The sequence below is a fragment of the Bos grunniens genome, chromosome 3, assembly GCF_055505025.1.
Source record: "Bos grunniens cultivar Pamir isolate PY7600 chromosome 3, Bosgru_T2T1.0, whole genome shotgun sequence".
In the NCBI taxonomy this organism is placed as follows: Eukaryota; Metazoa; Chordata; class Mammalia; order Artiodactyla; family Bovidae; genus Bos; species Bos grunniens.
Genome location: NC_141167.1, coordinates 70,786,526 through 70,801,496, shown reverse-complemented (window position 1 = coordinate 70,801,496; position 14,971 = coordinate 70,786,526). Strand labels below are relative to the sequence as shown.

Sequence of the window (14,971 nt, the reverse complement as noted above, 5' to 3'; positions counted from 1 at the left end):
GTCCCTTTGGACTGCAAGGAGATCCAACCAGTCCATTCTGAAGGAGATCAGTCCTGGGTGTTCTTTGGAAGGACTGATGCTAAAGCTGAAACTCCAGTACTTTGGCCACCTCATGTGAAGAGTTGACTCATTGGAAAAGACCCTGATGCTGGGAGGGATTGAGGGCAGGAGGAGAAGGGGATGACAGAGGATGAGATGGCTGGATGGCATCACCGACTAAATGGACATGAGTTTGGGTGAACTCTGGGAGTTGGTGACGGATAGGGAGGCCTTGCGTGCTGCAATTCATGGGGTCGCAAAGAGTCGGACACGACTGAGCGACTGAACTGAACTGAACTGTGTATTTTTTAACTTATCTGTGGCTGCACTGGATCTTTGTTGCTTTCTGTAGTTGCGGTGAAGGTGGGCTACTCTAGGTTGCAGTGCACGAGCTTCTCATTGCAGTGGCTTCTCTTGTTGAGGAACACAGGCTCTAGGCCTGTGGGCTCAGTAGTTGTGCACACAGGCTTAGTTGTACCATGACATATGGAATCTTCCCAGACCAGGGATCGTACCCATGTGCCCTACATTGGCAGGCAGATTCCTAACCACAGTACCACCAGGGAAGTCTGACACTATTGTATTTTAAACAATTCTATATGAAGGATTTATTTCCAAGTTTTAAAAAAGAAATTTTTAAAAAGCACTCAGAAGACTTCTAGATCCTAGAGATATGTTTTAAAATAGATATGCTAAAGCACTTATATGAAAAAAAAAAACAACTATGTATTTGCATCTACTTACATATCTATCAGTTCAGTTCAGTTCAGTCGCTCAGTCATGTCCAACTCTTTGCGACCCCATGAATCACAGCACGCCAGGCCTCCCTGTCCATCACTGAATCCTGGAGTTCACCCAGACTCAGGTCCATCGAGTCAGTGATGCCATCCAGCCATATCTTATCCTCTGTCGTCCCCTTCTCTTCCTGCCCCCAATCCCTCCCAGCATCAGGGTCTTTTCGAATGAGTCAACTCTTCGCATGAGGTGGCCAAAGTACTGGAGTTTCAGCTTTAGCTTCAGTCCTTCCAAAGAAATCCCAGGGCTCATCTCCTTCAGAATGGACTGGTTGGATCTCCTTGCAGTCCAAGGGACTCTCAAGAGTCTTCTCCAACACCACAGTTCAAAAGCATCCATTCTTCGGTGCTTAGCCTTTTTCACAGTCCAACTCTCACATCCATACATGACCACAGGAAAAACCGTAGCCTTGACTAGACGAACCTTTGTTGGCAAAGTAATGTCTCTGCTTTTGAATATGCTATCTAGGTTGGTCATAACTTTCCTTCCAAGGAGTAAGTGTCTTTTAATTTCATGGCTGCAATCACCATCTGCAGTGATTTTGGAGCCCCAAAAAATAAAGTCTGACACTGTTTCCACTGTTTCCCCATCTATTTCCCATGAAGTGATGGGACCGGATGCCATGATCTTCATTTTCTGAATGTTGAGTTTTAAGCCAACTTTTCACTCTCCTCTTTCACTTTCATCAAGAGGCTTTTGAGTTCCTCTTCACTTTCTGCCATAAGGGTGGTGTCATCTAATGTAATATATATTCATTATAGAAAATCTGTATAATACAGAGAAAACTAAAAATCATTCATAATCCTACCACTTTTGACATTTTGAAATAACCACCCTTGACATTTTGATGTATTCCTTGTAGTTTGTACAGTCTGTTTGTGACTTTCCTTTTTTTCTTTTCTTTTTTTTTTTTTTTTTTGAAGCAAAATTGGGAACATATCATATATGCTGTTTTGAAAGTTGATTTTTTTCTCTTACCGTATCATGAACATTTCCACATACTTTGACACTTTGAGATATTAATTTGCTATTGAAATCAGCCACAGGCTTCAGGATCACCCCATGCAATTAGTTCCCCAAGGAAAAATGTTCTGCTTTTTTGGTGCTGTCAGCCCTGTAAGCTGTAAAAAATATGAACCAGCATGCAAAGAAAATGTGAAAATTATCTGCTACTTGTTAGAATTTTATTTCTAGAGTTCTAATAAAATCAGAAAAGAGAATATGCTCATGCAAATAAAACCTTTAGAATTTAGATCAGAGAATAATGACAGTTCTTCCTATAAAAGTGAAAACTCAGCTCTTAGATAAAGAATGCTAAAACTCTGAGCAATAGGCTAATAATGCCCTTTGACAAGGAATTCTCCTCTAAAGTTTTGTCATAAAAAAAGTATTTTCATGCTCAGGACAAGCTGGGGAACATAGATATTTTTAGGACCTTTTTTTTTCACTATTTTTAACTTATAAACACTCAAGATCTTCCTTGTGTGGAATGACATGAAAGTTCTTTTCTTGTGTGTTTCTTGGTTAAACATCATAACTGTTTCTTGATGTTCATGAATGTTAGCACTAAGAGAGTTAAGATACATTTAGATAATTTTCTTAATGGTTTTCCCACAACCCTCCAACTAAGCAGTGAGACAACCTTTAGTAAAGGTATAGGATCCATTCCAAACAAAGTTGATCTGGAGGTGTTGTGGTATACAGTATTTACCTTATTAAATGGTTTCTTTATATTTCTGTTTTTACAGTCAGCATGTTTTTCATGCTCAAGTATTATTATAAATATCTAGAGTTCATTTTTTAAAAAAGGATACAGTTATATTTAAAGATATGTCAATAATTTTAACTTTAGTTTTTTCCAGCCACATTACTCCTAAATATTTAGCAGTAAAAGTTAGCTAGCTATAGTATTGTTGCTGCTACTGCTGCTAAGTCGCTACAGTCGTGTCCAACTCTGTGCGACCCCATAGACAGCAGCCCGCCAGGCTCGGCCATCCCTGGGATTCTCCAGGCAAGAACACCGGAGTGGGTTGCCATTTCCTTCTCCAGTGCATGAAAGTGAAAGGTGAAAGTGAAGTCGCTCAGTCGTGTGTGACTCTTAGCGATCCCATGGATTGCAGCCTACCAGGCTCCTCTGTCCATGGGATTTTCCAAGCAAGAGTACTGGAGTGGGGTGCCATTGCCTTCTCCGATAGTATTGTTAATATAACAATAAGGGGAAAAAAGATATTTGAAGTTTATTTAAGAGTAAGTGATTATTTAAAAACTTGAATAAAAATACATTGTACACATGAAACTGATAAAAATGTTGTAAACCAGCCTCAAAAAATAGCAAGCTCATCTTAACTTTTTCTATGAAATGATGAAATCCTTGTATTTGAGTTTTTACAAGTTATAACCTTATCAGTTTGTTAGATTTTCTGAGTGTTCAAGTCTACTACATATATTAAGCAAAGTGTGAGAGAGATTTTTCTTCCTTACTTTTCACAATTAAGAACATCTGTATGGGGAGGTACTTAGGGATAAAGCAGATGGGCTTTGTGCTTTATATGTTTGTATTAGGTTGGTGCAAAAGTAATTGCAGTTTTTTGCATTATAAATTTGCCTTTGATATTAGAATGCATTCTTAAACAAATGTGGTTATGCTATACATAATTTTAATGCACATTTCTCATTTTATGTTTTTTTTGCTATTGACTTATTACTTGCTGTTTATTTTATATTTATTTTAGATTAGGGACATGATGTTACACAAAAAGCAAATTTGAGCAGTTTTCTTATTTGAGTTCAAAATGGGTCATAAAGCACTGGAGACAACTCACAACATCAAAAACACATTGGGCCTAGAAACTGTTAACAGATGTACAGTGCAGTGGTGGTTGAAGAAGTTTTGCAAAGGCGACGAGAGCCTTGGAGATGAGCATAGTGGCTGGCGATTGGCAGGTGACAACAACCAACTGAGGGCAATCACTGAAGCTGCCCCTCTCACTACTGCACAAGAAGTCACCATTGGCCATGCTATGGTCATTCAGCATTTGAAGTAAATTGGAAAGGTGAAAAAGCTCTATAAGTGCGTGCCTCATGAGCTAACCGAAAATCAAAAAAAATAGTCATTTTGAAGTGTCTTCCTATTCTACGTGACAACAACAAACCCATTTCTCTATCAGATTGTGATGAAAGTGGATTTTGTATGACAGCTGGTGATAACCACCTCAGTGGTTGGATTGAGAAGAAGCCCCAAAGCACTTCCCAAGGCCAAACTTGCACCATAAAAAGGCATGGTCACTGTTTGGTGGTCTGCTGCCAGTCTGATCCATTATAGCTTCCTGAATCCTAGTGAAACCATTACATCTGAGAAGTAAGCTCAGCAAATCAGTGAGATACACTGGAAACTGCAACGCCTGCAGCTAGCATTGGTCAACAGAGAGGGCCCAATTCTCCACAACAGTGCCTCACCACACATCACATAACCCATGCTTCAAAAGTTGAATGAATTAGGCTAGGAATTTTGCCTCATCCACCATATTCACCTGACTTCTCACCAACTGACTACCACTTCTTCAAGCATCTCGATAACTTTTTGCAGGGAGAATGGTTCCACAACCAAAAGGATGCAGAAAATGCTTTCCAAGAGTTCATTGAATCCCAAAGCACAGATTTTTACACTATAGGAATAACCAAAGTTATTTCTCATTGGCAAAAATGTATTGATTGTAATGGTACCTATTTTAATTAATAAAGATGTGTTTGAGCCTAGTTATGATGATTTAAAATTCACAGGTCGAAGAATCAATATTGTGAAAATGACTATACTACCAAACACAATTACAGATTCAATGCAATCCCTATCAAATTACCAATGGCATTTTTCACAGAACTAGAACAAAAAATTTCACAATTCATATGGAAACACAAAAGACCCCAAATAGCCAAACCAGTCTTAAGAAAGAAGAATGGAGCTGAAGGAATCAACCTTCCTGACTTCAGATTATACTACAAAGCTCCAGTCATCAAGACAGTATAGTACTGGCACAGAAACAGAAACGAAGACCAGTGGAAAAGAAGGAAAGAAGGTGTGGTCGCTCAGTCGTGTCTGACTCTTTGTGACCCCATAGACTGTAGCCTACCAGCCTTCTCTGTCCATGGTATTTTCCAGGCAAGGGTACTGGAGTGGTTTGCTATTTCCTTCTCCAGGGGATCTGCCCGACCCAGGAATCGAACCCAGGTTTCCCTCATTGTAGGCAGATGCTTTACCCTCTGAGCCACCAGGGAAGCTCTAAAGACCAGTGGAACAAGATAGAAATCCCAGAAATAAACCCATGCACCTATGGATACCTCATTTTTTATAAAGGAGGCAAGAATATACAATGGGGCAAAGACAGCCTCTCCAATAAATGGTGCTGGGAAAACTGGACAGCTACATGTAAAAGAATGAAATTAGAACACTTCCTAACACCATACACAAAAATAAACTCAAAATGGATTAAAGACCTACATTTAAGACCAGAAACTATAATATTCTTAGAGGAAAACATAAGCCGAACACTTAGTGACATAAATCAAAGCAAGATCCTCTATGACCCACCTTCTAGAGTAACGGAAATAAAAACAAAAGTAAACAAGTGGGACCTGATTAAACTTAAAAGATTTTGCACAGCAAAAGAAACTATAAGCAAGGTGAGAAGACAACCCTCAGAAAATCCCATGGACGGAGGAGCCTGGTAGGCTACAGTCCATGGGGTCTCGAAGAGTCGGACACGACTGGGTGACTTCACTTTCACTCTTCACTTTCATGCATTGGAGAAGGAAATGGTGACCCACTCCAGTGTTCTTGCCTGGAGAATCCCAGGGACAAGGGGAGCCTGGTCGGCTGCTGTCTATGGGGTTGCAAAGAGTTGGACACGACTAAAGCGACTTAGCAGCAGCAGCAGAATGGGAGAAAATAATAGCAAATGAAACAACTGACAAAGGATTAATTTACAAAATATACAAGGAGTTCATACAACTTAATGCCAGAAAAACAATCAACCCAATCCAAAAGTGGGAAAAAGACCAAAGAAGACATATAGATGGCTAACAAACACATGAAAAGATGCTCAACGTCGCTCATTGTTAAAGAAATGCAAATCAAAATCACAGTGGGATATCACCTCATACTGGTCAGAATGGTCATCGTCAAAAAGCCTACAAACAGTAAATGCTGGAGAGGGTGTGGAGAAAAGGGAATGCTCTTGCACTGTTTTTGGGAATGTGAATTGATGCAGCCACTATGGAAGATGGTATGCTGCTGCTGCTGCTAAGTCACTTCAGTCGTGTCCGACTGTGTGTGACCCCATAGATGGCAGCCCGCCAGGCTCCGCCATCCCTGGGATTCTCCAGGCAAGAATACTGGAGTGGGTTGCCATTTCCTTCTCCAATGCATGAAAGTGAAAAGTGAAAGTGAAGTCGCTCAGTCGTGTCCGACTCTTAGCAACCCCCATGGACTGCAGCCTACCAGGCTCCTCCATCCATGGATTTTCCAGGCAAGAGTACTGGAGTGGGGTGCCATTGCCTTCTCCGGGAAGATGGTATGGAGAGTCCTTAAAAAACTGGGAATAAAACCACCATATGACCTGACCCAGCAATCCTGCTCCTAGGCATATACCCTGAGGAAACCAAAATTGAAAGAGACACATGCATCCCATTATTCATTGCAGCACGATTTACAATAGCTAGAACATGGAAGCAACCTAGATGTCCATTGACAGATGAATGGATAAAGAAGTTGTGGTACAGATACACAATGGAATATTACTCAGCCATAAAAAGGAATGCATTTGAGTCGGTTCTGATGAGGTGGATGAACCTAGAACCTATTATACAGTGAAGTAAGTCAGAAAGAGAAAGAGAAGTATTGTATTCTAATACATATATACGGCATCTAGAAGAATGGTACTGAAGAACTTATTTACAGGGCAGCAATGGAGAAACAGACATAGAGAATAGATTTATGGACATAGGGAGAGGGAAAGAGAGAGTGAGATGTATGGAAAGAGTAATATGGAAACTTACATTAACATATGTAAAATAGATAGCCAAAGGGAATTTGCTGTGTGTCTCAGGAAACTCAAACAGGGCTCTGTATCAACCTAGAGGGGTGGGATGGGGAGGGAGGTGGGAGGGAGGTTCAAAAGGGAGGGGATATATGTATACCTATGGCTGTTTCATGTTGAGGTTTGACAAAAAACAATAAAATTCTGTAAAGCAATTATCCTTCAATAAAAAAATTAATTAAAAAGAAAAAGCAAACAAAAATTCATGGGTCAAAACTGTAGTTATGTTTGCACCAACCTAATAAATGAATGTGAAAAATAGGTAAGTAATATAGAAGTAGTCTTATGTAGCTGAATTTTGATATGTTGCCTCTTTATGCCTAATTCAAAACTTAATGTAAAACTATTTGAATAAATTCATAGGTTTTCAGATTTTTCATGAAATAAAATCATCACAGTAAAATAAAACAATATAAAAAAAAGAAAAAGTATCACTGTTCTTTACAGTAGAATTGGTAGAGAAAGTTTGTTTCATCATGTATATATTTTCCATCTCCAGTGATTTTTCTTTATGTATAATAAGATATTGCCAATCATTTAGTCATTAAGAATTATTTCTGTTATTTCCAGACAGATGTTATATTTTTCTAATTAAGTAGTAGTTTATGCTTTAAAGATTAATTTAAAATAAAATGATAGTGTCATACAAATTTGATTCTTTCAACCCCATAATCTTTGCTTTCATGTTATTTTGTAACCGTAATACAAGTTTTCTCAGTCTTAGTTAGCACTGTGGACGTTTGGGTAGATAATTCTTTGATGTGGGGAGCCCTCCTGTGCTTTGAAGGATGTTTAGCAACATTTCTGGCCTCAACAGACAAGACTCCAGTCACACTTTGTGGTTCTAGATCCTGCCAGGTATCCCCAGGAGGCAAAACTGACTCTAGTTGAGAATCATGCCATAGTGTATTCTCTAAAATTCTTATGACTTTCAGGAGCATAATTTGGAATAAAGCAGTGTACCACTAGTGAAAAGTGAAAGTGAAGTCACTCCGTCGTGTCCAACTCTTTGTGACCCCATGGAGTATACAGTCCATGGAATTCTCTAGGCCAGAATACTAGAGTGGGTAGGCATTTCCTTCTCAAGGGAATCTTCTCAACCCAGGGATCGAACCCAGATCTCCCACATTGCAGGTAGGTGGATTCTTTACTAGCTAAGCCACCAGGGAAGTAGCTAGGCCCAAAATCAGCAGAACAAATTTTGCTTCTGGGCAGTATTTTGGATAGTTCAGCATCAATAAAAAGATCATAAACAGTAACTATATTTTTTCATCAAAGTCTAGATTGTCTAGGTAATTGGTATAGAACAGACCACTGGGAACATTTTAGTGAGTGCCACACAGGGAAACAGTCAGTAGGTACAGATGTCATTTATGGCTGTTTTTCTTCAACCTTTATTTTAAAATGTGAGGCAACAGGATCTGCAGAAATTAAAGGACACATGAAAGCCCTTATACTAGTTTGTGTTACCCTCAAATCACGGTGATTTCAGTGACATACCAGAATAAAAATGCGTTTCGCTCCTTTTGTCATTTACATATAACAGGTGATGCCCACTGCCCTGCTGGGAACATCCTCAATCCAACTTCCTCTCCAAAAATTTTGGCATTCTGTATCATGATGAACACACAGTGGGCAAGCCAGTTTACAGGGTATTTTTCCATTTAAACATATGCCAGAGGGAAAAAAAAATTTAATTTAGCTCTTTGAGAGAAAAACAAAATTACTTCAAATTTTATTAAATTGGCTGTGCAGAAGGGAAAAATATACAGGTCTCTGCTGCCAACATTTATTAAGCTTAATATGCATTTGATAGCTAATAGAAATTATTGATGAAGACTCCAAAGGTAGTTGACATTACTAGACTCCTTGAGGTGGGTGTCAGGGAGAAGGTAAGACAGACCAAGTTCTGAACTAGCAGAGAACTCACCATGTCTGCGTGGTTTCCTTTACTCTGTGACTTCTACCTGCTGCAGAGCAAGGCAAAAAAAGGAAAAAAGAAAATATTATTTTACAGTGTAAGGTCTTCTTGATTTTTTACTAAACGAATTGAGGTTAATCTCGTTTTAAAACCCCATCTCAATATTAATGTAAGATTGAACTTCTCACCTAAGTGGTTGATTGTAACTTTATGGCCACTAAAAGATTTCAAACTGCATTCATTCCTCTTTGTATACATAATGAAAAATGGGCAAAATAATGAAGATTGATGTTTCCTTAAGTCTGCTCTGTTTAATTCTGCTGTCTGCTCTTCTACAGTGCTGTCTCTAATTGTACATAGTTTAATGATATCTAGGAGTATAAAGGTGTTGCCCATAAACAGCTTGTAAATAGCTTTCCTAAAATAAAATGGTTTCAATAATTGTATTCAGTAACTTCTTGATTGCTGAAACTTGGTTGCCTCTGATAATGCACTGTTATAATAATAGGTGTAAAAGATGTCATATATATTACATTGGGGTGGGTCGGGGGATGTGTGTGTGGGTATGTGTATAGTATAGACTTAATTCTTCACTTGTGATATATCCCTAAATGTAGAATTTGCTAGATGAAAATTTTTAGAGTTTTTGATGTATATGGCTAACTGCTCTTTCAGAAAATGCTGTGACAGCATACCCTACCACCATCCTAGGAGTGAGTACAAATCTCCTCAGTTCAGTTCACTTGCTCAGTCGTGTCTGACTCTTTGCGACCCCATGAATCGCAGCACGCCAGGCCTCCCTGTCCATCACCAACTCCTGGAGTTCACTCAGACTCACGTCCATCGAGTCAGTGATGCCATCCAGCCATCTCATCCTCTGTCGTCCCCTTCTCCTCCTGTCCCCAATCCCTCCCAGCATCAGAGTCTTTTCCAATGAGTTAACTCTTCACATGAGGTGGCCAAAGTACTGGAGTTTCAGCTTTCGGATCATTCCTTCCAAAGAAATCCCAGGGCTGATCTCCTTCAGAATGGACTGGTTGGATCTCCTTGCAGTCCAAGGGACTCTCAAAGTCTTCTCCAGTACCACAGCTCAAAAGCATCAATTCTTTGGTGCTCAGCCTTCTTCACAGTCCAACTCTCACATCCATACATGACCACAGGAAAAACCGTAGCCTTGACTAGACGGACCTTTGTTGGCAAAGTAATGTCTCTGCTTTTGAATCTGCTATCTAGGTTGGTCATAACTTTCCTTCCAAGGAGTAAGCGTCTTTTAATTTCATGGCTGCAGTCACCATCTGCAGTGATTTTCAAGCCCAGAAAAATAAAGTCACCCACTGTTTTCACTGTTTTCCCATCTATTTCCCATGAAGTGATGGGACCGGATGCCATGATCTTCGTTTTCTGAAGTTGAGCTTTAAGCCAACTTTTTCACTCTCCACTTTCACTTTCATCAAGAGGCTTTTAGTTCCTCTTCACTTTCTGCCGTAAGGGTGGTGTCATCTGCATATCTGAGGTTATTGGTATTTCTCCCAGCAATCTTGATTCCAGCTTGTACTTCCTCCAGCCCAGCGTTTCTCATAATGTACTCTGCATAGAAGTTAAATAAGCAGGGTGACAATATACAGCCTTGACGTACTCCTTTTCCTATTTGGAACCAGTCTGTTGTTCCATGTCCAGTTCTAACTGTAGCTTCCTGACCTGCATATAGATTTCTCAAGAGGCAGGTCAGGTGGTCTGGTATTCCCATCTCTTTCAGAATTTTCCACAGTTGATTGTGATTCACACAGTCAAAGGCTTTGACATAGTCAATAAAGCAGAAATAGATGTTTTTCTGGAACTCTCTTGCTTTTTTGATGATCCAGCGGATGTTGGCAATTTGATCTCTGGTTCCTCTGCCTTTTCTAAAACCAGCTTGAACATCAGGAAGTGACTTCAATTCTTGTCCTGAGCCCTCTAGCTACCCTCTCTTAATCTAATGATGAAAACTCCTGTCACATCCCATTTTATCTTTCAGCTTTGTTTACAGTGATTTTTGTCACAACTTTAAAGTTTTTACATAGTCAATGTCTTCCTTTAGAGATTCTGTGGTAGTTAGAATTTTTGTCATCTCAAAAAATATTTTTGAAAAATCCCTACATTTGTATTATATTATGTCATGTATTACATGTTTATCAGTTTCCTGTGGAATTTATTTTGATGTAAGATGTGTTTTAGGTTTTTAAATATGCTATTTCCAAATGATTAACAGTTGTCTAATCATCTTATACTAAATAATCTTTCTCTAACGGCCACATACACACAAAAGATTGGACTTATAAAAGTAAAATCATGCCATGCTACTGTTGTCCAAGAAACCCTCTGAACTGTGTTAAGGGTACTTATCTGGTATTTAGGATTTGTTTGTCACTGTAAACGCAGATGTTCTGAATGTGCCTAAGGTGGCGCCAGGCACGTAGTAGACAACAGATGGTGGCTGAATGAATGTGTGGGAAGCGGGTATCTTGGTATGAAAGTATTCCTTATCTTACAACGTAAACAAATGTTAAATCAGTAGAGAAAAACGTACAAACGAAGGCATGTAACCATCGCCCAGCTTGAGCAGTTACCAACTCACGGCCAGTATTGTTTTAATACTTTTCCCACATACCTTTCCCTTCCTATATTGTTTTGAAGCAAATCCCAGGTACTATTTCATTCATAAATGTTTCAGTGTCTGTCTCAAAAAGATTAACTCGTGTTTCTTTAAACATCACATTATTATGCCTAACAAACTAAAATAATGCCTTTACAGCATTAGGTATCCTGTCAACCTTCAAGTTTTCAATTGTCTCATAAATGTCATTTTTTGTTTTACAGTTTTTCATTTGAATCAGGACTCAAAAAAGATCCACGAAATGTGATTATTTAATATACAATATTTCTTAGGTATTTTTTGATCTTTGGTTTTCTCATCTTCTCTCTCTTTTCTCCCTGGTGATTTATTTGTTGAAGAACGGGGTTATTTGTATGGCCGCATTTCCCACAGCCTAGAGTTTGCTGATTGTATCCTAATACTGTCATTTACTTAAGTGTTACTTATATGCCTCTGTCTCCTGTATTTCCTGTAAACTGGTAGTTGGAGCTAAAGGCTTAATCAGATTCAGATTCAGTTTTCTTTTTGGCAAGCCCAAAAAGAAGGCGGTGGCCTATCATAATGACAGCGTTACTGGCTTTTTGTTCAGGGCCTTGCAAATTGATTTTGCTAACGTTTGTTGAGTATTTTCTGTGTGCCTAGCAAAGTGCTTATGTTCTGCAAGCATTATGTCACTCAATAATATTTAAGCTTTGTAATACTAGTACATATCAATTTCTGTCTGATGACTAGACCTCTTATTAGGGCCAAGTTATCTTAAATGTCTTTCAAACAAACCCCTTGGTGTATACTCATGGTCATTTATGTGATTTAATTTGGAAATCTATCTGGACTTTCTTTTTATTGGATTCATTTAGAGCTATACAAAAATAACTTGCATTTAAGTCATTAAAAAAATGTTTTAATAATAAAACTCAGAGATCTATCATTTAACTGTGAATTTGTTGTACTCAAGCTTTTTGGTACTGGGATTCACTTCACAAAGACCGATATCTAAACCACAAATAGAGCCAAAAGAATTCAGTATTTCGGAGTCCCTTTCTCCTCTGCACTCCGCAGACGCACTTGTGTCTCCTTCATCTCCCTCGGCTGTCTTTGCAAGCCCACAGCGCTCACAGTGTCCCGCTGTTGTCCCGTGTGAGAAACTGACTTGGGGTTGTGAAAGCAAAACTAGCTTTTCGTTGTTTGTTTACATGTCTTTAATTTATTTTTGCTCAATTCTCCACATGGTCCTAAATTCAGTTATTTATAAAATCAGACCATTGGAGTTCCAGACTCAAAACATAAATGTCAAATTATCTTGACCAGCTGACAGTTTTGGAGATGAAACTGTTTGATATGTAGTTGATGGAGAAAAACCCCCAACTGACCGGAGTCGCAATTAGATACCAGAGCACTAGTTGCAAAGCAAGGCAAAGAGGATCCTATTGTACAGCTTTACAAACTGACATGAGGGGAGTCATTTATTCTTTATATATATTCATCTTTCTTCTCCTTTAATAGTTGTAACTTTTTCCTCAAATTTCCAGAATATCTGTTAGGTGAAGCATTTGATTGATTGAATAAAAGGAACATAAAGCATTGGTGAATACAGCAGGGAAATAGGAATGAATGTGAAGTTTCATTTCATTTCATTTCTGGTTGTACCTCACTGTGAGACATTAGACTAGTAGCCAAATTCTCTGTTTTTATTTCTTTAAAACACAATTATTTTTGCCATACTTATTCATACAGAACTTTAAGATTCTTATTTGAACCAGTCTTCTATAAGCTTGTCATAGAGGGGACTGTGTCTCTCTTCACCTGATCTTACTCGGTGTCCAGGGTAGCACGGTGCACGTGCTTGAGCTTAATGAGTAACTTTGGATTCTGGTGGTATTTGAAAGATTATACATTTTAAAGGGTATTTTGTTCTCTTTTTCTTGGCAAGACCAAGGAGCTTCCTTTTCTAAGACCAGTGCTTTTTAGACTCAGTGAAAGTACACATTGTTCTAGGAGAATTGCCATATGAAAGCCTAGAATATATATTGAGTGCTTCCAAGAAAGGGGGAAAAGTCATGTTCTAGGACAGTGAATGCTGACTGTGTGCTGAATGATTGACTGTTATGTGCTCTTTTACTCACAGGCTCGCTTCTCATATGTGCGAATGAAATATCTTTTCTTTTCCTGGTTGGCGGTCTTTGTTGGAAGCTGGATTATATATGTGCAGTACTCTACCTATACAGAACTATGCAGAGGAAAGGACTGTAAGAAAATAATAGTAAGTATTTTTTATTTTCTAGTATATGAAGAAACCTATTCTCTAATTGAAGTAGAGTTGATTTAAAATGTTGTACCAATCTCTGCTGTGCAGCGTGACTCAGTTATATATATATACACATTCTTTTATTTATATATGTATATATATATTATTTTCCATTATGGTTTATCCCAGGAGGCTGGGTATGGTTCCCTGTGCTATATGGTAGGACCTTGTTGTTTATCCATTCTAAGTGTAATAACACATTAAAAAACTATATTAATAACAGATATATTTATTACTTATACATAGACTAAAATTATTTTCAAAAAGTAAAAGTTAATCTGATTTTGAGTTGTGTTGAACTTCTTACCATTTTGATATGACCAAATTAGTAGAACTGTTCCCCACTTTGAAAAACTCTGTATTCAGAAATCTGAGTAAGCCAGACTAGTATGAGAGCATACTTATTACAAAGAGGGATTCTTGCTTTTCAAATATATTTGAAGTTTAGTTTAATCAGATGGATTTTTAAATATTTATAATATGAAAGTGTTATTTGCATCCATCCTTTCTGGAACATATCTTTTGAATAAATGGAGTCATTCTCGAATGCTGAAAATATTTGTAAAAAGTATATACGTGTATTTATTATTTAATTTATATCCTACTGGATATATCTTAGGAAAATCACTAACAGAATAAGATTTCTAGTAGTAAATATTGGTTCCATAGCACTTATATTTTAAATGTTTGAGGATAATACTTAACTCCTTGTTTTCTGCTAATATCTTCTATATAAATAATATTAAAACATCTAAGAATTCATCTAAGAATTATATTTTTATCTAATAATTATTGAGATCCCAATTATTGTAACTTGTTAATGGTTCTAATTGTTGAATGGTTACTTTTTAAACAGGCCAGTGACGTAGGTGTGTACATTTAGCAATAAGGCATCCTGACCTTATGAACTTAGAGTCTAGTAGGGAAGAAAATGAATAATTACAGTAAGGTAAGATAATTATTATAATTATTACAGTAACAAATGATATAGGGTCATAAGATAGGGAGACCTGAAGCTTTCCAAAGTTTTAAGAGAATAAAAATCAGGTTAACTCTAGACATTCTGTCAGTCAGAATAAAAATAAATTATTCCCCAGGAGTATAATATTCGCTTAGTAGTCAGAAGAGAAATACTAATATAAGAAGCAAGGGAATTAATTAGCAAAGAACAGTTCCAAATCAAGGAA

At 37.9% G+C, this 14,971-nt stretch overlaps 1 protein-coding gene across 1 annotated transcript in view; it reads left to right on the top strand.

Annotated features, from left to right (window-relative positions):
- The window catches only part of DIPK1A (divergent protein kinase domain 1A), a 130,010-nt gene that overhangs the window by 73,685 nt on the left and 41,354 nt on the right, over positions 1–14,971 (top strand). Inside the window, exon 2 of the mRNA XM_086391212.1 lies at positions 13,605–13,739. Within this exon, the coding sequence (XP_086247338.1) occupies positions 13,605–13,739 (135 nt within the window). The remainder of the gene's footprint in view (positions 1–13,604; positions 13,740–14,971) is intronic.